The sequence below is a fragment of the Colias croceus genome, chromosome 4 (genome assembly GCF_905220415.1).
Source record: "Colias croceus chromosome 4, ilColCroc2.1".
Lineage (NCBI taxonomy): Eukaryota > Metazoa > Arthropoda > Insecta > Lepidoptera > Pieridae > Colias > Colias croceus.
The window spans coordinates 8,473,334-8,495,409 of NC_059540.1; the positions used below are offsets into that span (position 1 = coordinate 8,473,334).

General features: G+C 33.0%; 1 protein-coding gene across 8 annotated transcripts in view; it reads right to left on the reverse strand.

The window, feature by feature from the left end:
- Positions 1-20,421, reverse strand: part of LOC123690859 (serine/threonine-protein kinase tousled-like 2) — a 37,386-nt gene extending 16,965 nt beyond the window's left edge. For 2 of the 8 annotated variants that reach the window (XM_045634950.1, XM_045634945.1), the window contains exons 1-3: positions 6,325-6,850; positions 1,914-1,999; positions 120-173 (exon numbers count right to left, since the gene is read on the reverse strand). In XM_045634950.1, coding sequence (XP_045490906.1) covers positions 120-173; positions 1,914-1,999; positions 6,325-6,397 — 213 coding nt within the window. In that variant the 5' untranslated portion in view covers positions 6,398-6,850. Of the gene's footprint in view, positions 1-119; positions 174-1,913; positions 2,000-6,324; positions 6,851-14,814; positions 14,872-20,060 lie in introns of those variants that run through there. The other 6 variants (XM_045634946.1, XM_045634947.1, XM_045634951.1 and 3 more) reach the window with 6 other exon arrangements.
- Between the last annotated feature and the right edge of the window lie 1,655 nt (positions 20,422-22,076).

Consider the following 22,076-nt stretch of genomic DNA (forward strand, 5'->3'; position numbering starts at 1 on the left):
CACTCGCCGATTGTATTTACAATAGCTAGGTCGCTATCTACGATCGTTAAAAATATTTCCGTAACACCTACTTATGTATTTTGTATGTAGAGCACATGAACGAACGAAAAATAACTCACCGCTTTGAACTCGGACACACGCTGGCTTTTTACCAGTATCGCCCCTGCGTTCACCTGCAAAGACGCGATCAAGGCGCTCAATGTCAAATCCCTTTGAAAAGGGTAATAAAACAATAAAATTGGAATAATTACTGTTATTAACTTCACATTACCAGTTAAATAATAAGTTTATCATGTTATCGTAGGTATAAGTTCTGTATTCATATAATATCTACCATAAAAGGAAGTTTTAATAAAAAGTTACGTATGTAATTTGATGCTCTGATTTCGTTTAGTCGGCAAAGTGCTCCAATCTGTTCGTAAGGTAGGTTGATAAGGCAAAGACACCAACGTACATTTACCGGCAAACTATTTGTGTCCGCCCGCCATCTTGTTAACTGACGAAATAATATATAGTTTCACATACCTACGTGCTAATAATAACATATCAATCTTGAAATAAGATACGTAGATTACGTTCACTGAATTTCTAACTGTGCGAGGGGATTTTTATAAACTCAGTTACTTAGTGAAATGTCACGTCGACGTCTATAGAAAAGGAACGATCAATGAAGTACCTATCTTATTTGAATAGGTAAGTTTCTAAATTCAAACGTATATAGAAGCAATGCTCTGGCGCGATAAAACGACGCGTCAATAGGGCAGAAGAGGGGCTTGAGGTACGACGGGGGCAGGGTAGACGAACGGAGGCGAGCCACATAATGGAATTACATATCCTACCACATCACTTGGCTGAGATCACTATATACATATTCGAGTATATACACACAATGAACGTTAATTTATAAGCATGCGACACGGCAGAGAAAGAGGCGATAAGACTGGTTATGTTATGCCAGAAGGCTGAAACATTCAAATTATTGATTGCACAGATCATGTTTTTACAATGAATTAAACAAATATGTTGAAATTAACTTTCATTCACACAATTTTACACGATACATCTTACAATATTTTCACAGTATTTTTATTTATATTTATAGGTACCTAAGTGTTAAAAGGAAAAATGGAGGCGAAATCTTATGTAATACAAGAAATCTAGTCTTTTTTAATCTGTCCTGAATAAAATTAATAATATATCAAGCTAAATAATTGATAGATTATCGTCCATATTTAAACCAAACAATTAGCACACAAACGCGAATACTTGCTTTTCCATTGTGTGTGAACAGTCGCGATGCGCCGCCATTTTCTTTTGTACACGTAAGTGTGAGCTTGTTTTGCGGTGACGTAGCTCAATGATACATAGCAACGTCTCCACGATACCGATAAACCGAACCGACCAACACAGGAAATATCGAGAGAACAAAAGAATCAAATGTAAAAAATCAACACGTTAACCAACGCCAGCCATTATAACTAAACTACTTCGTGTTGTAATAAACCCAAACAAATCTATTTTAAATGCCATTTCCTCTGCTGTGATTGTTAAATATTTACGACAACTATAAGTTTGCAATTATGTCTTAACTCTAAACTTAACCACTTTTTCATATTAATTGTATTAATTAAATTAATTATTATCCAATTATCATGACATATTACAATTGTGCGATTACGATTAAGAATAATAAACGTTAAGTTTACTGTTACACAGAACAATGTTCGATGACAAGAGGTAGGCATAAGAAGGTCGAGGTAACGATATTTTTAGGCTGCAAATGATACATCGTTTTCGAATTCAAGGTTAACCTAACCTTATGGCTGTATTTTTTATACTAGACAGGTTTTTATCATAATATGTTTAGCAACTGAACATAAAAATGGATTTAAGAAAGGGGTAAAAAGGCTGACCTTGGCGCCTAGAAAGCGAGCCTCCAGCAGCTCCTGCTTGCGAGGATCCAGCGCCGCCTGGAAGTGCTCCATCTTGACGCCAGCGCCTGCCATACAAACATACCGTTACAGTACTCAGTTTTAATTGCCTAACATTATGCTAACCCTACCGCATCAAATATGGATCTTGTTGTCAAGTCAAATCTTTAATAATAACGGAGATTTATTACTAAGCTTCTAAAAAAACTTGATGAGTTTTCTCTATTTTTTACATTATTATGTCGTTCTCACTACCTAACCACAAACTTTTGAATTATGTGAAACATATTTTTGTAATTGTATTTTGGTTCCGAGGGCGGGGACCTGGTGATCTGTGATACCGGTTAAAACCCATTTCAGACACCAGCTCCTCCAACTCCAGCTTATTGTTTGATAATTTTGTATGCATTAATTTATGTGATTGGGAATTGTGAGGAGAAATAAATAAATGATTTGATTTGATTTTATTCTAAATTTAGTATAATATGCTTTTACCGAAAAAAATATGTTATGCAATACAAAACTTATGCTTTTAAATACCTTATTCATCACATTTGATGGGTTCAATAAAAATTATAGAAACTTATCACAACGTAAGGCATTTTATAACGAAATAATATTTAACTGCATTGTTTCTAATAATAAATTATTGAAATGAACTTTTAATGTGTCTTCGCTCTACAACAAATTAATTGAGGTCATGTCGACTCGAGCGTGCCTATTACATATTTTATTTTAAAAAATACAATAAGATAACAATATCACCTTGATAATATCATAACTCATAAGTCACTTCTGTATTTAAATTTCGAATGAACACTCTTTGATTGGATGAAAGTACCGATTAATAAATTATTCAGCAAAATTTCGTAAAAAAAAATATATTCAATCTGAAGAAAAATTTAACGAGATTATGTATAATTATTAATTATTTACATATTACAATAATACATTAAACTGAAACTGTTGAACTTATGTCGTATTCCCTACTAGATCTACTGAACTGATTTTGAATATTTTTTACCATTAGAAAGCCGAGTATTTACTCAATAAAAGCAATTTTTTAACCCGGGTCAAGCCGGGCAAATTGGTATACATAATTATATTTAAATCTTAGGAAAGTGAAAACTTTACATTGAACATATTTTTAAAGAATACTTGGGGCTCTATCTATAATCGAAATGGAAGCCAAAAATCTAGTTTTATAATTTTTGCCGGTTTGTATGACGTATGTCCGGGATAAATTCAAAAATAACTGCATGGATTTACTTCAAATTTGGTACAATGGTAGCTTGAGACCTGAGAAAGGGCATGGGATAGGTTTTATCCCGGAAATCGCATGGAAAAGAGAATTGTACGGGTTATTCTTCGTCTAAACGGGCGAAGTCGCTGGCGGAAAGCTAGTAAATAATAAATTAAGTTGTTCAAGTTAACTGACCAACAGCTTAGAGCCTACAAAAAATGCTTGAAGTAAATCTAAAGGAAAAGGGGCGATCGTTTCATCACCCACGAAATAATAATAATCCGAGTCCGAAGTAACTTAAACCTGCGCATTTACTAGGTACCTTACATGATATTTTAATTTAAATTATACTTGCATAGGTTTTTTAGGTTCCCTATAATAAGCGTAGTATAAACTTACAAACATTTTGGGATTAATCAGTAATTATCATAATTATTAATAGTAGAATAATCATATGACTTCAATGATTCATTTTTGTATAATATGCTTAATTGCAAACTTATTAAAAAAATGATCTATTTTATTGTAACAACAATGGAAAACATTAAAAATTTAATGTGGAATTTTAGTGTATAAAAAAGCGGAATACTAGGTATTTTTGTAATGAATAAGAATTGTGAAATAATACTTTATAGTTAATTACACTTTTCTTGTATTGTCTCCGACGGACGTTCACGATTCAAAAGATTGAACATACATATTTTTTATATAATTTAGAATTTATCACAGTAGGTACGTAGAAATATATTAAATGGACATATATAAATAAAATAATATGCATTACATATTTTTACAATTTGCAATCGCCAAAGATGAAATATTATGTCGAGCTTAATAGCTTATTAATTTTCATCTACCTACGTCATAAAATATTAAATTAGTCATTCAACTATTTGACATTAATTTCCTTTCGATAAGTTACTTTGAAGATTTATGATTGTATGATAATAACGAAATTCTTAATTAATCCAAGTTATTTATTAGTTCATTCATTGATTTTTTTACTACATATATTTGTTTGCATGATCAGAATATTATAAATAAGTACATATACATGTGTAGTTCAGACAGTTGTTCTTAGTAAAGGACTAATTTCAAGATTTGAACGAAACATCAATATTTGACGAAAAGAATTACCAACGTTACGAGGTGAGGTGTGCGGGGTTTTTGGCGCAGTATCTGGAGCAGACAGACGAGTTGAGAGAAGTTAGGTGCGGTTATTTATATAGGTTGGTATATAGATATGTATATATGTTCAATGTACATATTGATCGCCACCCCAGGCCACTCGCCACTATGATCTCACCTCCATCCTCTGTATCCCCCTGCCCCCTTACACCTCCGTAGCGTATTCCGAGGCCTACAATGATCCGACTATCATTGCCGAATCTCATCTACGTACTTAGGTACTTGATGCGATTTTTTTTATAAATTTTAAAAGGTATTGTCGAATTTTGCATATAGACGAGAGGGTATAGAGATATTTTATTTTTATTTACAATATATTTTAACACGTGGTAGGTATATAAAACGTTAAATAAAAAGTTTTCAAAGGAAAACCCGCATAGTTCCCGTTCCCGTGGGATTTCGGGATAAAACCTATCCTATGTGTTAATCCAAGTTACCCTCTATATGTGAGCTAAATTTCATTATAATCGGTTCAGTAGTTAATGCGTGAAAACCATAGATACATACATACAAATTACAAACCTTTCCTCTTTATAATATAAGTATGGAAAACGAATAATTACAACAACAAATTACCTAATCTAATATATAAAAATCAATGCCACTTTTCGTTGTAATTCCATAACTCGAGAACGGCTGAACCGATTTCGATAATTCTTTTTTTATTATATTCCTTGAAGTACGAGGATGGTTCTTATGTAGAGAAAACGTTAATATGTACCACGGGCGAAGCCGGGGCGGACCGCTAGTCTAATATATAAAAATCAATGCCACTTTTCGTTGTAATTCCATAACTCGAGAACGGCTGAACCGATTTCGATAATTCTTTTTTTATTATATTCCTTGAAGTACGAGGATGGTTCTTATGTAGAGAAAACGTTAATATGTACCACGGGCGAAGCCGGGGCGGACCGCTAGTAAATTCATAAAAACATATCCCAATTCCGCGGTCCGGTTGCTATGCAGTTCTCATTGGCTTCATTGATGACATTTAAATTTTATACTCTAGATATCATTATATTATGTATATCATTATAATTACATATATTTGACTTGTAAATGAATACCTACAGTATTTAAACAATAATATTTAAAGTGATTCTAATTATTCGTATAATATAATATTCTGCCTATAAAAATCAGAGCGATAACTAATACGTGCTAATACAGACCAAAAAAAGGAGGTGGAAGGGGGGGGAGGTAACGACGTGGCAGCTCAACTATACAATAGCACATATTGAATGACAGAGAAACGTGTATTTTATAGAATATTACGTAATACCTATATTGATCGCTATATATACTTTTTTTCAAATACATGTAATTTATATTATTAGGTAAAAGAGCTAGAAAATAAAAAGTTATTTAACAATTTAACTTATATCGGTAATTTCAAAACCGATACTGTAGAATAATGCAAATAATGCAACAGGGTATCATATCGCTATAAAATTACCGAAACAGCTTACAGCTGATCATCGAAACGCACCTGTATCTACAAAAAAGTATCGTGTAAAGTTTATTTACGTATCCTATCGAATGAAAAAACTGACATTTCTGTCATATTTACCTTACATTTATAAAAGCTAATTAGTTCTTGAACCGTCTTCTTATCTTATAAAAACGTGATATGTATGTATGCAGCGATGTTCTCCACATTATACAGCTAACAAGCGTCATATTATAATTGATTCAAGGTCAATCTTAGTTTATAGAAAATTACAGTATTTTAAATATTGAAAAGAATGTTTACATCATACTACTGTAAATAAGAATGTTTCCCCTCGTCAACAAGTAAATAAAGTGTATGCTTTAGATAAATTCTACGGATCTTGACTAAACTAATTCAATGAAGAGTAAAAGTTACGGTCGTAAGTGAAACTCATATCATGTGTATAATAAATGATATGACAAGTTTGACAGCTCTTAACAGTATCGAGAGCTGTCATTGCAGACACCCACCCTTGCAGCGAGAGTTGCGGCGGCCGCGCTCGTTCGGACGATCGCTCATCGCAAACGACTCTTTGAAATGCATCTTCCAACACCACTCCTGTCCCCATCCACAGTCACGTGTATAATCCACACACCCGATAGGAACACAATCCTCACACTTGTCACTGACACATGAAACACAACTTTCCTATTAGTTATTATTATCGTTATCTACTATAAGCGGTAGCGTAGCGCTCATAATTTGATTTCCACCGAACGTGACGCATTTTCGTTTTCGATCAACTGACAGAGATGACCTAACAAAACAAACGTTTCATTAGCCGCGAACCGATCGCGACGGGACATTAGGCTGCGGGCGTGGACTAACGTACGATGCGAACGGCCGCCACCGCCGCCTCCACCGCGAGACCGGACTTCACGTCTCGGGGCGAGGATGCGGGAATCGGCTTCGGCGCAATACCCGTCACGAAAATAATAGGAACAGCGAGTGCACCTCAGAAGCGCGACGCGACGCGGTCGGTGTGAGCGAGACGCGGATAAACACCAGACTGTTTACTTACGGTGTTCAAGTGCGGGGCGCCCAAGCGGGGCGAGGGGCGATCGCCTGCAATCCGCGCGCTGCAATTACTTGCCTGTACTCCACAATTTCATCCTAACGCGAACGCGCTCTACATATGTATATAATAAGTACTGAACATCACAATGTCCGACTAAAATGAAAGGCAAACGAGAACAGATTATTCATTAGCATATTTTGCAATATTTACTGAATACTCGTAAACACTATGATAACGGGTTGAGAAAGTGAATTCTGTGAAAAGTTAGATTTATATCGATCGTGATTCGTGAGCTATGTACTATTTTGTGGAGGCTTAGTGAGATCGATTATAAAAAGATGTTTGCGAATGAATTGTGTAAATGGTAGCATACAAAGAAGTTGGACAATCAATCGGCGAGTCGTGCATCGAGCGGTGGTGACTGCATTCCGAGGTCCCTTCCTCGCCCGCGAGGCCTCACCCCTCGTCCTTCCGGCGATGGCCACGTGACGCGACGATTAGCAGTCGAGTGTGCCACCGTGACCAAAATAGAGCGCACGCATGCTATCTTAAAATCTTGTTCACCTTTTAAATGCTCAACCTACCTATTACACTTTCCAAACTTTTAGTTCTGTGTACGTCTAACGCTCTATGAATTTTGTATTGTAGTCGTAACAATCTGTAATCCATACTCAACATATAATTTATAATATTATGATCTGATATAAAATTGAACGTCGCGTGTCGACGATAATGATGAAAATAGTAAATTCCAGAATGTTATTCACATTACTAGATGGTATAAATTAAAACAAGAATAGTCATATAAAAAGAAGAAATCGTCCAACCTAAGCAATAGTATACTAATTAGACCGTCATCTAAAAACGAAGTGAAGATAAAAGTTAAACAAAAATAAAATATTGCGAACAAATAATGGCACGTACCCAAAACGGGAACACAGTTCGCTGCGGAACGCCACAAGTACAACACTGCTATCGGAGTCGGACTCTGGAGAGATCCGATGCCACCTGCTTCATACTAACAATGCCTTGATCGCTCTATTACACCTTTTGTACTTCTTTTTCTTTATTTTCTTATCAAAACATTCTGTCTATATCTAAAATAGTTTAATTATTGTACAAAAGGATGAAACAAACAATATACAATATGAGACCATGGTCAAATTAGGAGTTAAATAAAACAATAAAAAAACTTCAAAAGCATCTCTGAATAATATTTAAAATAAGTCATCAAATACAGTTCTCGGCAAAATAATTAAATTAAATTCCGAAAAATGTAACGTTGTTGTGTATTCTTCCTATATAATCGTTAATAAGGGTTGAAAATTGTCGGAAATCACGCAGAGCCGCCGCATTTAACAAGAAAAAGACGACAGGATCAATACAGGCTGCAAAATGTACACGTGATCGCGTCACTATATAACTCCCTCATTCCACCGACCGCACCCCTAAAACACCCAGATCTTTCCCTGCCCTCTGTGTCGACACTAAGTTTTTTTCATTCGCAGTCAACTCATTTCAAATATAAATGACGACGGTTAAATTGTAGCTTCATATGTCCATAAAATATGCGCCAATTTTTTTATTAAGTAAATATCTCGCTTACGATATCGTATATATATGTATTAGCAATCTGATTGTCATTAATAATAGAAATTCCGATGGGATTTAGAAAAAAACACCCGAAAAGATAATGAAATTCTTCAAGTGCAATAAATAGCAAAAATCACGTTATTAAAGATTTGCTAAACGTATAACTGCATATTATTATTTGAAATCCAAAGCAAGGAAAAAAAGGACGAATGAAAATTTCACTCAAAGTGAAGCCCCGTTATATGTATAACTAATTCGCAGATAAGAGGTGAGGGGTGGTTCATTGGGACTAGTCGCATTACGCAAGTCCTCATATTGAATCTGCCAATTTCAAATGATAAAGGCAAAACGGTTGTATTTTTATTAAATATGACTTGACACTTTATATTATTTGTACAAAATTCGTTTATTTTTCCCTCTCTCATAGATGTAATTAATAAATGCGTTATCATACTGTATGTAACAGTAAATGTGATAAGGCACTCGCATACTCTTTCATTTCTAATATAACTATGTATAGACTATAGAATAACTAGAGAAAATGTCATCTGATCTGATCGATGTTCGTCCTAAAAGGGATAGCCTTAGCGATCCCAATTCCCAACACGCGAAACTGTTGCCAACATTTGGATAAAAGGTAGGTAGGTACATTTTTTTTCTCTGTCACATAAAAAGAGTTTTTCTACTAATAATTGTAATCTATATCTTCATTCTTTGATAGACATCATCATTCCATTATTTCGTTTAAAAAAAAAATATAGAGCGCGACTCTACGTCTTCATTACAACTTATCTCAGCCACTTTTCAGTCACGAAGTCAACCCTTTTTACATTTAAATGGTAAATGGTAATATTTGAATATAAAATATTATAACATAAACTTTGTTTTTAAATACGCCTAATTTTCCCAAGTGGGATGTACAGAAATTGAAATGTATGGCAATCATATTTCGCGCATTTTTTTTTCCTTTCCTATGTAATAGAGGCGGACTGTCTTTAGTATATACATATTTTATTTATTAAAAATGAAAAAAACACGTACAACGAAAACACTCTTGGTGGAAGTTTGCGTATGAATAGCTGGCCGGAGGTATGGTACTGGAAGTTAGACTCTAGGGATCACCGAGGATGAGCCTCAACGATCGCGTAGTACGCTGGAGCAGTATGTTTTTGAAAAATAAAAATATCTTCGACTGAATCTCATTATCATCTTTCCTTAGTTATGTATTGAATGGAATCCTTTTTTAGGATGCAACTTTTATAAAGTTTATTTACCATAGTAAGTACATTGTACATGACATGCCGTCGTCCATAATATGTTAACTTCGTTGCTGCTATATTTCTTTTGCGAGTAAGTACTTCAAATCATTTTCCCTATTGTACATTTAATTGGTAATTAGAAGCGAACAATTGAATTCAAATGCGCCCTACATCTAATGCCTACATGGTTATTAATAAGACCTAACAGTGAAACTACGGCATCAACTTTCTATTAGCAAATCAACCTCGCTCGTAGTTTCTTAATAGCGCAAACTACTTTTTCACTTGGGTAAGCAGCGAAAAGCGGCGTATACTGTGTACCCAACAGAATTGGTGGCAACAGCGATGCGCACTGGAGTATTTGCAACAGATGCAGCAAAATGAACAGTTCATTGAACTCGAGTAAGCAAGGTTTCACTCGCACTCGTAGAACGGCACTAGGTCCAGTTCACTGGCCCTCTTTTGATTTATAACATCTTATTTGTTTTCTAATATCTCTCTTAAAATGTGGATACAAGTTCTTTTAGACTTTAGAGCAATGAAGGAGATCTAAATAAAATGCAATCATAATTTTATTGGTGAGACTTTCACTACTCCATAAAATATTAGTACTTTTGCTTCAGTTTGTAGAATTTATAAAACAAATATCTTTTGCTTTGGGCTTTAACACCATTGCGATTAAATTATTTTTGTTTTATAATATTTTTCTGTGGTAGCCCGCTCTTGTGTCGAAGCGTGCAGATGTTACTATATCGTAACCTGTACCTTACTAGATAAATTGACTATCCAGAGTGTAAAGAATTATGCAATTCTAGGCAGTAGGTTCTGACTTCTGAGATTAACTCGTCAGACAAAACATCAAAATTATCTTAAACTTGAAAATTTTAATACGGATTACATAAAAACATTCGTAAAAGCAAATAAATAGAAAAATATTAATCATAAAAGATTAATCCTACGCAGTCGTTATCCTCAATGCCAATTTAATCTAAAAACATGTTTCGTACTCTGCCTATTGAATGATCATGAAAAATAACGTGATACGGATCTTTCGCAATAAATAAATGATAAGTTTTCCTTAATTGACAAATCGTTATTAGAGAAAAGAGGACAATTATATAAGAAGTAATCATTAAAAGACTGTACTGTACCTGTTAAAGATATGGTACACAGTGGAGGTAAATGACATGAATGGAGGAGGAGGTGAATGAATGACATGTTGGTATATGAAATACGGTGGTCCAGCCTTGTTTTTTATCGTAGATATAGCCTATCTTCGCCCGTGGCATACTAAAATTCCGCCCGCAGCTACGCCCGCTTTTTCTATAACTTGACAAATAATGCTTAAACTTTCTACGATCTAACCACCTTTCCAAAAAACCGCAACAAAATATGTTGCGTAGTTTCAAAGATCTAAGCAAACATAGGGACGGACAGATAGCTAGAAGCGACTGAGTTTTATACTATGTAGCCCTCAGGGATATTAGATATACGTGACATATGATCATATCGAAAGAGGAAATAATTTTTGAAATCGGTTTAATTCCTGAGAGTAGCGCATTCAAACCGAATATATTTAATTATTAATTAATTTTTTAGTAAGTAATTTTTTAGTAAGTTTTTTTATTTTTATTTTTTTTATTTTTTTTATTACTGGTATTGTACAATAAAGTGTATAAATAAAAATAAAAAATACCCTAACGACAGTTAAAACATATCTCTGACATCATTTTTAAGTGTGTTTTTGTGAAATTAATGATTCTATTTTAAAGTTAATTACTGCTCAATTGCTCATGTTTTAACAAGAAGTTATGTTTTTTTGTTTACTTTATTCATCCATTATTTAATTTTTTACTATCCTAAGGACACAAATTTTTTACTATCCTAAGAAAAATCACTGTCCACAAATACGATCTCATAAATATCATAATGACTAATGATAATGATTTTTATAAATCTGCAAATAAATGGAAGTTAACCATTATTAATATTGATACTGTTGACTGTACTTTTAATTATTTTTTTTAGTCTACAGAGCTACGATAACTTTCGAAATACCTAAAGAAAATTTTCCGCTCCTTATTAATTGTGTATTGTGATCAAATTCAACGTTTTTAGGGTTCCGTAGACAAAGGGGTAAACTGGACCCTATTACTGAGACTAAGCTGTCTGTCTGTCTGTTCCTCCGTCTGTCGCCGCTGTATACTTAGTTGGACATTTGAAAATTTAAGAGAAAATTTATTTCGCTATAACAACAAAATATACTAAAAAAAAGAAAAAATAAATATTTATAGGGGCAACAACTAAACTCACTTACCAAGTTACCATACAATAAACTCGAAATAAAATTATATTTTGTCGATATTGATAACGGCAACACGTCATTATTATATTCAGAATATTCCCTAAAATAGAGTTATTGATTGAAATTAACAAAATAAAATTAAAATTTTTTAAGGCGAATTTATTATATTTGTGCTCGTTTTTGATAATCGTGACATATATTTTGAAATTATGGTAAATTTCAAGTTCATAAAACATACATAAGTAAATATCACATTAACAAAACAAGATGGATTTTAAAATATTATTAATATCACAATATTGTGCTACAAAAAGGTAATTTAAAGAAAATGAAAAAAAATTGCTTATTTTTACGGAACCCGAGTCCTACTACCGCTTAACCGATTTTTGTATACTATATAATATATTATACATATATAGGAAAATTGTTAAAAGCTGTTCAACGAATTAAAACAATACGACCGAACGTTTGCACGTGGAAGTGAAACCTATGAAATTTTCTAATTATAATCTTGAATTATAAAGGATTGCTGCCAGGTGATGAAACCACTACTCATGCCATCGATTTATATGAGTGTAATAGCCGCGAAAAAGAATCAGAATAATACGTAAGTACATAATATAATGCATTCATTTACAATATTGTGTGATGTAATATGTTGTCCCTATTCGAGATGTCACTAAACATCAAGGCCACAAGGGTGCGCATGTGCGGTACTTGGGTATCAAAGAATAAAGATTTTTGTACTCTAAATAAAGCGATCTACCGCGATTTGTAAGTTACGTGCTATCCTTGAACGGAAAGAAACAAGCTCTGGCCCCCTATTATGGTCAGCTACGCGCTAATCGAATCTTAAAGGACGATTGTGCGTATTTAATTTCTCGTAGCGTGAGGTTCATGTTGACGTAAAGTCGAAACCTAAAATTTGGTCTAAGACTGCGGGTGTCGACCGTGTAGATACCCAGCATCGATCCGCGTTTTATGTACTTGTTTCACATAGTTACACACTGGCTCGGCCCTCGCGCAGTATATAAAGATTCAAGCCGCGATGCGTCAACCAATGCACATGCACAGAGTAAACAAGACCGGTATACATACAAACGTTACGGGTTAAATTCCTAAGACTTCTCACACGATTATGCGACGTATAAAGCCTACTATAACTATACCATTGCTTATAGCTCAGTTAAACTGAAATCGTTATAAGTCGAGTGTTTGTTACCAGATCCCTATACGTATGTACGTGGCTTTTGTAAAGTAGTTTAAGTCGATACATTGTTCGTTTTATTGTGTGCGGACTTCAACACAACAGTCGCTTTCTCGTTTACACACGATAACCAATTATCGACCAATATTTGCCACAGGCGTCATTATATATAGTTAACCTTGAAATGAAACTTTTTGTTTGCTTCTGTTCTGTAGAAATTTTTATATTTCATAATATGAATGGTTCTTAACTCTAAAGTAATACATATAATAATTTATGAAATCTTATCAGTCATATTATGCTGGATAAAAATAGAAATGTGTATACGTACAGTTTACCTGTTACATTATTTGCACCTTTAGGTGAATAACATAATATACTTTAAAAATAAATTCTGTAAAGACTACCTAGGTATATTTCGTTTTTATACGTGTTGTTATGAATATATTTGAACTTATTTGTATTTATGTTGTGTGGAAGATATAAAAAGTCGCTAATATAGGGTCTAGTAGCCCAAAGTACATATTTTACTAATAAAATGCTTTAAAAATATATTATCTACAATCAATATAATAATATGAAATGTTGCACTGGAATGGAGAAAATCGCTTTTGGCGGTTTACGCCATAATGGGTTAAAAATGTCCAAAGTATGATTTCTTATACCTTTGATTTAAAATTTAACACCGGTTAATGTATATAGTAAATGAAAATGGTTGCATATTGGATTAAGAACTGAAGAATAAACGAATCGCGAGGAATTTGCGTGCTGTCGGTCGAAATAAGTTTACCTATTCAAAAATAAGATACAAGATTTAATCAATGCTTGCCTACATTATCAGAATTACTTAGAAAATAGTTTATTCCACCTTCAACTTAGATAAACTTTAAGTTTTAACTTACCTACTTTTATATACACTTAAAAAACAAAAATTTGAACTGAGACTAATAATAACACAATAAATAAAAAAATTCCAAAATGTGTTAAATAAAAACAGTAAAAAAGTAAGTAACATAGTAAGTTAATTTTCATTTTTTGCACATGCATCTGCTCAAATAACAGTAATTAATAAACACATTTTAAGGAAACTCGCTTGGCCTACAAATTACAATCCAAATAAGCTTTTATTACATTTTGTAACAAACAAGAGACTTGTAATTTTAATGAACAAAATACGACTTTACATTACCCTCTATCACATTTACAACAAAAAGAGCTAGCGCGCAAGAGCAACTTTTGTCTCCGCAACTATGTATTTTGTCTTTCCCATCAACTCTATGGGGAGTTGCGTCGCTACATGCGCGCACTTTCTTACTAGCCCATAGTTGATGGGAGAGACAAAATAGTTGCGGAGACAAAAGTTGCTCCTGCGCGCTAGCTCTTAGAAATGAAAAAGTTTCATAACTACTGAAAGGATGTATGTATTTATTTTATAATGTTGTGCCTATATAATATTATATTATGTTTAGTTTTTAGGTACCTAAGCAAATTATTTTATTTTATACAAATAATTTTGTATTGTTGATTTGCTGGAACACTATTTGTGTAAGGAATGAACAAAAACTAAAGACTTCTTACCTGGGTAAAGAATCTTTTCTGTCATGCCTGCAGTTCTATAGAGTCATCCATTGAACACTGTAAAAGAAAAAAATTATTTAGCATTTACCGAATAAGTCATTATTAATTAAACTTTTGTAGTTATCAACTTTATGATCATTTCAGTTTTCAGTTCCTTGAAGTTGCTTTATCATATCAAAAATTTCCTATTTCTATCCCAATCTATCTTTTTACAATAGCTGTTAAGATATCACTTTGTATAGAAATGAGAAGTATGTACATAAGTTAATGAAAAAAAAAAAACATACACTACTACTGATTTACTAAACTGTACTATAAAACTTAGCTTTATCTATACTAATATTATAAAGCGGAAGAGTTTGTTTGTTTGAACACGCTAATCTCAGGAACTACTGGTCTGATTTGAAAAAAATATTTCGGTGTTAGATATCCCATTTATCAAGAAGGCTATATATTATTATGCTAAGACCAAGGGGCGGAGCCATGCGGGTGAAACCGCAAAGCGCAGATAGTTAGATATATGGACTATGTTTGTTGGTCCATGGATATCATACATGCACATGCATTTCTGCAACATGTGTTTCTTTTATATGGTATGATATTCTGTTTATTGTCATTGTACTACATGACTGAGTCTCACAAGCATAAATTTTAGACTTTTAGACTTTAGACTTTAGACTAGAATTTTAGACTTTAGACTTTAAGCCCTAAATTGGCGCTATGCTCAACAATTTAGGGCTTAAAGTCACTAATATTTGCACTCCTAACAGTTCATTTAATTATATAATCAAATCACTTGATCATTTTAGCTTTAATAAGAATAATATTGTAATTATACTATATGGAGATAGTTTAAATATAAAAAATAAGGATATTGATGTAGGATTTCAAAAAATGTTGGAAATTAGTAGTCAGACTAAATGTAAATTTATGTTGTGTACATTGCCGTACCTACCTGGTTTGACACAAGAACAAAATAGATTAATTCATAATATGAATTTAAAATTGTATAATGTAACAAATCATCATCGTGATGCATTTCTTTACTTTGACATTAATTTGTGTATTAAATCTTTTACTTTGACAAAGAATACAGTGTATCTGCCATCTAGATATAAGCGAGAACTTGCTATGTTAATAGCATATAATATTAACCAGTCTGGTACATGTTTGTTATCAGACCCTGGATCTACTATAATTTTATGTAGTAGTAATAATAATTATATACACCAACCTTGTGTTGACAGAAAATCTAGCCCTAAGCTAGATTTAAACTAGTATATAAGACAACAGCTAAGCAGACTTTTTCTATTGTACATCAAAACATTCAAGGCTTGGCTAGCAAATTATTAGAAATAGAATTATTTTTAAATCATAATAGAATTAAGGTTTTTTGTGTAACAGAACATTGGCTTAAACAATGTCAGTTGGTAATAAATATTGATAATTATACATTAAAAAGTATATACTTCAGGACATATGCTATTCATGGAGGTTCTCTTATTTTTGTACACAATAGTGTAAAATGTAAAGAACGAACTGACATTGTTAGTCTTTCTGTAGAACGGACCATTGAACTGTCCTGTGTTGAACTGGAGCGTTACATTATTGTTTGCGTTTATAGACCCCCTTCCAGTGACTATAATATGTTTGAGACAGTCATGGAAGAAATATTAAAGCGTTTAAGTAGGAGTAAAAAAAAAGTTATAGTATGTGGTGATTTTAATATTGATATACTTTTACAAACACAAACGGCTACACGAATTGTTAATTTGTTTCAGTCATTTAATCTGTATAAACTTTTTAATGAACCCACACGAATTACACCTACTTCTGCAACCTGTATTGATAATATATACTGCGACTGCTTCTGTTTAGAGAAAAATATTCTCAATACACTCACTTCGGATCACTGTGGCCAGAAAGTAGTTTTTGAATGGGATTGCTTACCTGAATTTAAAAGAATTAATGTTAGGCCTATAAGTAAAAAAGGCATTAATAAATTTAGAGATAATATTAATAAAAACCTGCCCGTACTGAATGATCAATCCTGTAATAATAATCCTTGTGAAATGTTTAAAAATCTTTTCAATTTAGTTCATAATGAATTTGAAAAAATATTTAAAGTTAAATCTTTAAATATTACCAAGGATTTACCATTTAGTAAATGGGCGACACCTAGCATACATAGGTGTAGGATCGTTCTTTATGAGTTATATGGTATGAAGCAATATAATAAAGACCCATCTTTTCTTAGTTATGTTAGAAATTACTCAAAAACTTTTAAAATTGTTTGTTTTACTGCGAAGCGATTGTATATCAGAGATAAAATACGCGAATCGGATAATAAAGTTAAAACAGTTTGGTCTATTATTAATGGTGAAATGGGTAAAAGCAAATCAAGTAATACTATAAAACTTGTAAATAATGACAGGGTTATTGACAAAAGTGCTGATGTTGCGCTTGCTTTTGAAGAATTCTTCAGTAGTGTCCCTGTTACTATTACTAATAGTTTAAATTCGTCTTCAGCACTTGCAGAAACCTTTTTGAGGGACCATGTTGCGGGGTGCAGTACATTATTTGAATTACGACACGTAACTGCTAGTGATATTGTTACTGCCTTTAAGACGCTTAATCTAAAAAATACTTGTGATCTTTGGGGAATGTCCGTAAATTTAGTTAATAATATCATAGAAAATATTGCGAAAAATTTAGCTTTTATATTTAATAAGTGTTGTGACTATGGTACATTTCCTAATTTACTAAAGCTTAGTAAAGTTATACCTCTATTTAAGAAGGGCGATCAAGAAGACTGTAACAATTATAGACCTATCTCTATTTTACCAACATTAAGTAAGGTATTCGAGAAGTTAATATTAAACCAACTGAGTAGTCATTTTGCATCTAATGATTTACTGCACACCAAACAGTTTGGTTTCACAAAGGGGCGCTCAACCACAGATGCTGGGGTTGCACTTCTAACACATATATATAAAGCATGGGAAAACTCAAAAAATGCTCTGGGGATATTTTGTGACCTCTCCAAGGCATTTGACTGCGTTGAACATTGTACTTTGTTACGTAAACTTAATCACTATGGAATTAAAGGAAAAGCACAGAACCTCATAGCGTCATACCTGCATGATAGGATACAGACTGTAGTTGTTAATGGAGAACGTTCTAGCGGTGCGTCAATTAACATTGGTGTTCCACAGGGGTCAATTTTAGGTCCCTTCTTGTTCTTGGTATATATCAATGATCTTCCCTATTATTTGCAGGATAGGTGTGAAATAGTTCTGTTTGCAGATGATACCTCATTAATTTTTAATGTGGATAGGCATGACCCAAATGTTGACGAAGTGAACAGTGCTCTTTTACACATATCTGAATGGTTTAATGCCAATAATTTATTATTAAATGCCAAAAAAACCACTTGTGTTGAATTTCTACTTCCTAACGTAAAAAAGTTGAACAGAGATATTACCTTGAACGGGGAGGTATTGCATCCTACTGAGTCTACTGTATTTCTAGGGTTAACATTGGACGAGAAACTACAGTGGGGAGCCCATGTCAACACCGCTGCAGGTAAGCTCAGTTCAGCTGCATATGCAGTCCGAAAAATAAGGCAACTCACCGATGAAGATACGGCTAGACTGGTTTATTTCAGCTACTTTCATAGCATTATGTCCTATGGAATTCTACTGTGGGGCAGGGCTGCAGATATAGAAACTATATTTATCTTACAGAAAAGAGCCATTCGCTCTATATATAATTTACGTGCTCGGGATTCACTAAGAGATCATTTTAAGAATACTGGTATCCTTACTGTACCATCACAGTATATATTTAATAATATTTTGCATGTACACAAAAGCTCCGACTTACACACAAGAGTAGGAGATAGACACGATTATGGCACAAGGAACAGGAATAGAATTGAAATGCCATTTTTCCGATTAGCTAAAGTTAAAAATTCATTTATGGGTCAAGGTATACGCTTTTACAATAGAATTCCTCACAATATTAAAGAGTTTAGTAGTTCTAAATTTAAAACTTATATAAAAAATGTATTAGTTCAGAGAGCGTACTACAGTATTCAGGAATATATGGACGATAAAAACCCATGGAGGGTTGTCGCGTAAAAACCACAAGACAGTTCATTGGCATATTATGTAGTTAGATATAAGTTTCATATATTGCAATATTTACATGATTTTAAAAGAGCAACTATGGAGTTTCTTGCCGATTCTTCTCCATAGATCACTGCTTTCCGAATCGGTGGTAAATGTTAAAATAATTATGTAATGACGATTCGAAAGTGCTACTAAATAGTAGTCTAATTGAATAAATGAATGTTTGAGTTTGAATGTTTGAGTTTGAGTTTGAGTTTAAAATTGTTTCTCAAAAACTCATCCTAACCCACTGACTCTAGCTCATAAATATGTATGTTTGTGTGATTAAGTAACAAAAGTTTATTCATACTAATTGACAGAGTTTTTGAATTTAGTAATAACAATTATCATATCAAAGTCAAGGTGTACAAAATTTCAACCTGTTGTTTTAAAAACATAAATTGGAGTTCACTTTCCATCTGTTTAACTCAATTCAATTCAATTCAATTTTTCTCTTTAACTCTATCAGTTTAAATTAAATTTTGTAGTAAGTTTGCAATATGATGATTGTATCAATGATGGATAATACCAGGAATTACTCAAAATATGAGTAATCAATGTTCCTACATCATAGATGATGAACTTACAAGTTGTAACAAAGTTTTAACACTGTTATTGTTATGACAGCTATTAATAACTTATTTTTAAATGTGTAAATATGCACATAAGTTATATGGAATTATGGTTTTCAAATGTTATATCATACAATTCTTTGAAATGTTATGAATCCCTGTTTAACAAAATTTAGTAATTAGTTGCTTATTATAATCTGGCTAGATATATTATTAAACCAGCTCTCGAAATGTGATTGTATATTATTGTTTAGTAAGGATATTAGGAACTTAATACATTCAAACAAAATCAAATGCAAAATATCGGAAACTAATTGAATGTTTCCTTGTTTTAATAATAATGATTCATTCATTCTATATGGCCCCATGATACATGGTTATCATAAGTATACCACAAAGTAATTACTTAATAAACTTTTACATAGATTACCAAATATGTACAAAGCTCTACGTGCAATATTGAAATTGAGAAAGTTGAAAATAGTAAAAAGATATTTCTAACCTCTTTCGATAAATACTGACCAACAGATTTTCAGGACTTCCAGGAATATCACCAATCATCAAATAGTATTGTCCAATTTATTCACTTTTATTAGAATATAGTTTTATCACAGTTGTAAATTTATTATCCGATTTACCGATTAGATGCAATAAGTGCGAAAATGGCGACGCATTTATCATAGGAATAAACAGTAAACACTTTGCCCTACTATACTGGTGCAAGTACTCGGCAAATTATTGTCAAATTAAATTGAATTATCATGTCTTGCGTTTTTAAAAAGAGATACACATAATAATTCACAGTTCGTTCAAAGTTTGAACATTAATTTTGTTTAAACTTGTCAATATAACAAAAATAAAACGAGACAGAGAATGTTAAAAAATTCGTAAAATGTGACAATCAAATTTTGCTCTATGACCGATTAGTGTTACTATTTTTGCAGTGAACTATTTTTAGCTTCCGACTTCCGAGCAAAATATTTACCAATGTGATGTCTATTGTCTATAGAATTGAAGTATTGACAGTGAGGGATCATAAACATGATAAAGGTATTTAGAGATATAACGAAATAAATTTTATTAAGCTATTGCATAGCTTCTATCGCGGGCCTTGAGCGCGGGGACCAAATCCAGAAATTCCGTAACGAAAAAACCACACGCTTCCCACTCTGACGGGCATGGAGGTGTGGCATAAAGGCATGCTATGCAATTAGCAATAGCTTTACCACGGCAGTCCCCGAGTGCCACACGTCTTTTTTAGAGGTACATAATTTCTTCGTAAAGATGTTATTTTTTGAATTAAGTCAATATTTACTTTAAAGCGTAAAATCATTTGTATTTATCTATTTTACATACACAACAATACAAATGTGTGCGTGTGTTAGTGTACACACGTAAGAAGTGAAACTTCTTTATGACTTTATTTTCCAAAAAATAATTTACTAAATGCAACTTTACAGAAATACGTCGAATCACGCGTGGTAGGGATAAGAAAAAGATGGCGCGTAACGGAAAAATGTCACGCGTAACGAAAAAATGTTACACTAAGAGCGGGTGCGCAACGAATACGTTGCGGGCGCACAACGAACACGCCGCAGATGCGCAGCGAACACGTCGCGGACGCGCAACGATTTCGCTGCGAATAGAAGCGTCGACGCCATTTTGTATACTCTCGCACAAACGCCAGCCCTTCCGCCTTGCCTAACTTCCATTCAATATTTCCATCGTTTTTGTAGCACTCAATTTTTTAACCGTACTGTGGAAATGCACTAATTACTTATCTAAAGATGTAATAACAACTGGAGTTGTTGAAAAAGTGCTTTAAAATTGTATTACATTGAATTCATTTTTGAATGAGGACTTTTAGAATGTACCATACATTCCAAAAGTATGTATCGACTGACCAGTATAATCTCTCCCATAGCAACGTATGTTATAAAGAGATTTTGCGTGGATTTTGCGAACCTAATTATGAGCAAAGTGATAGTGAGTTGCTGGTTGCTTGATAAAATTTTCTATTCACTGCTATTTATCAAATAATAAGAAAGCCCTGTTTTAGTTAAGGAGCTTTAACATTTATTTCACTAATGAACTTTCTTAATGAGCAATTAAGTTATCAGATTGCATTTCGACCGAGATTTAATAGATAAAACAATACCCTAAACATTAACATGTTATGAAAGTTGAAACTCGTAAAAAAGAATGATCTCATATTATACTATCACAAGTTATAAGTAGGTAACAACCAGCACGGAATCCATTTTGATAGTGAGTTGTGCACCCGCTCCGTTTTAAAAACGCTCGCAATCCGCTAGTGTCATATGGCCCTAATTTTTTTTCCAACCCCGCTTATAGAAGTTTCACTTCATTAATAATAATTTAACAGATAAATGAAAAAAAAAATAACATTCCATTTTGTTTTAAATTCGGAATTGATATTTTCGGAAAAGTTTCGGAATAAATCATTCAGTCGGAATAAAATTTAGAAAAAACTATAAGAAATATATTAAGGTGGAAT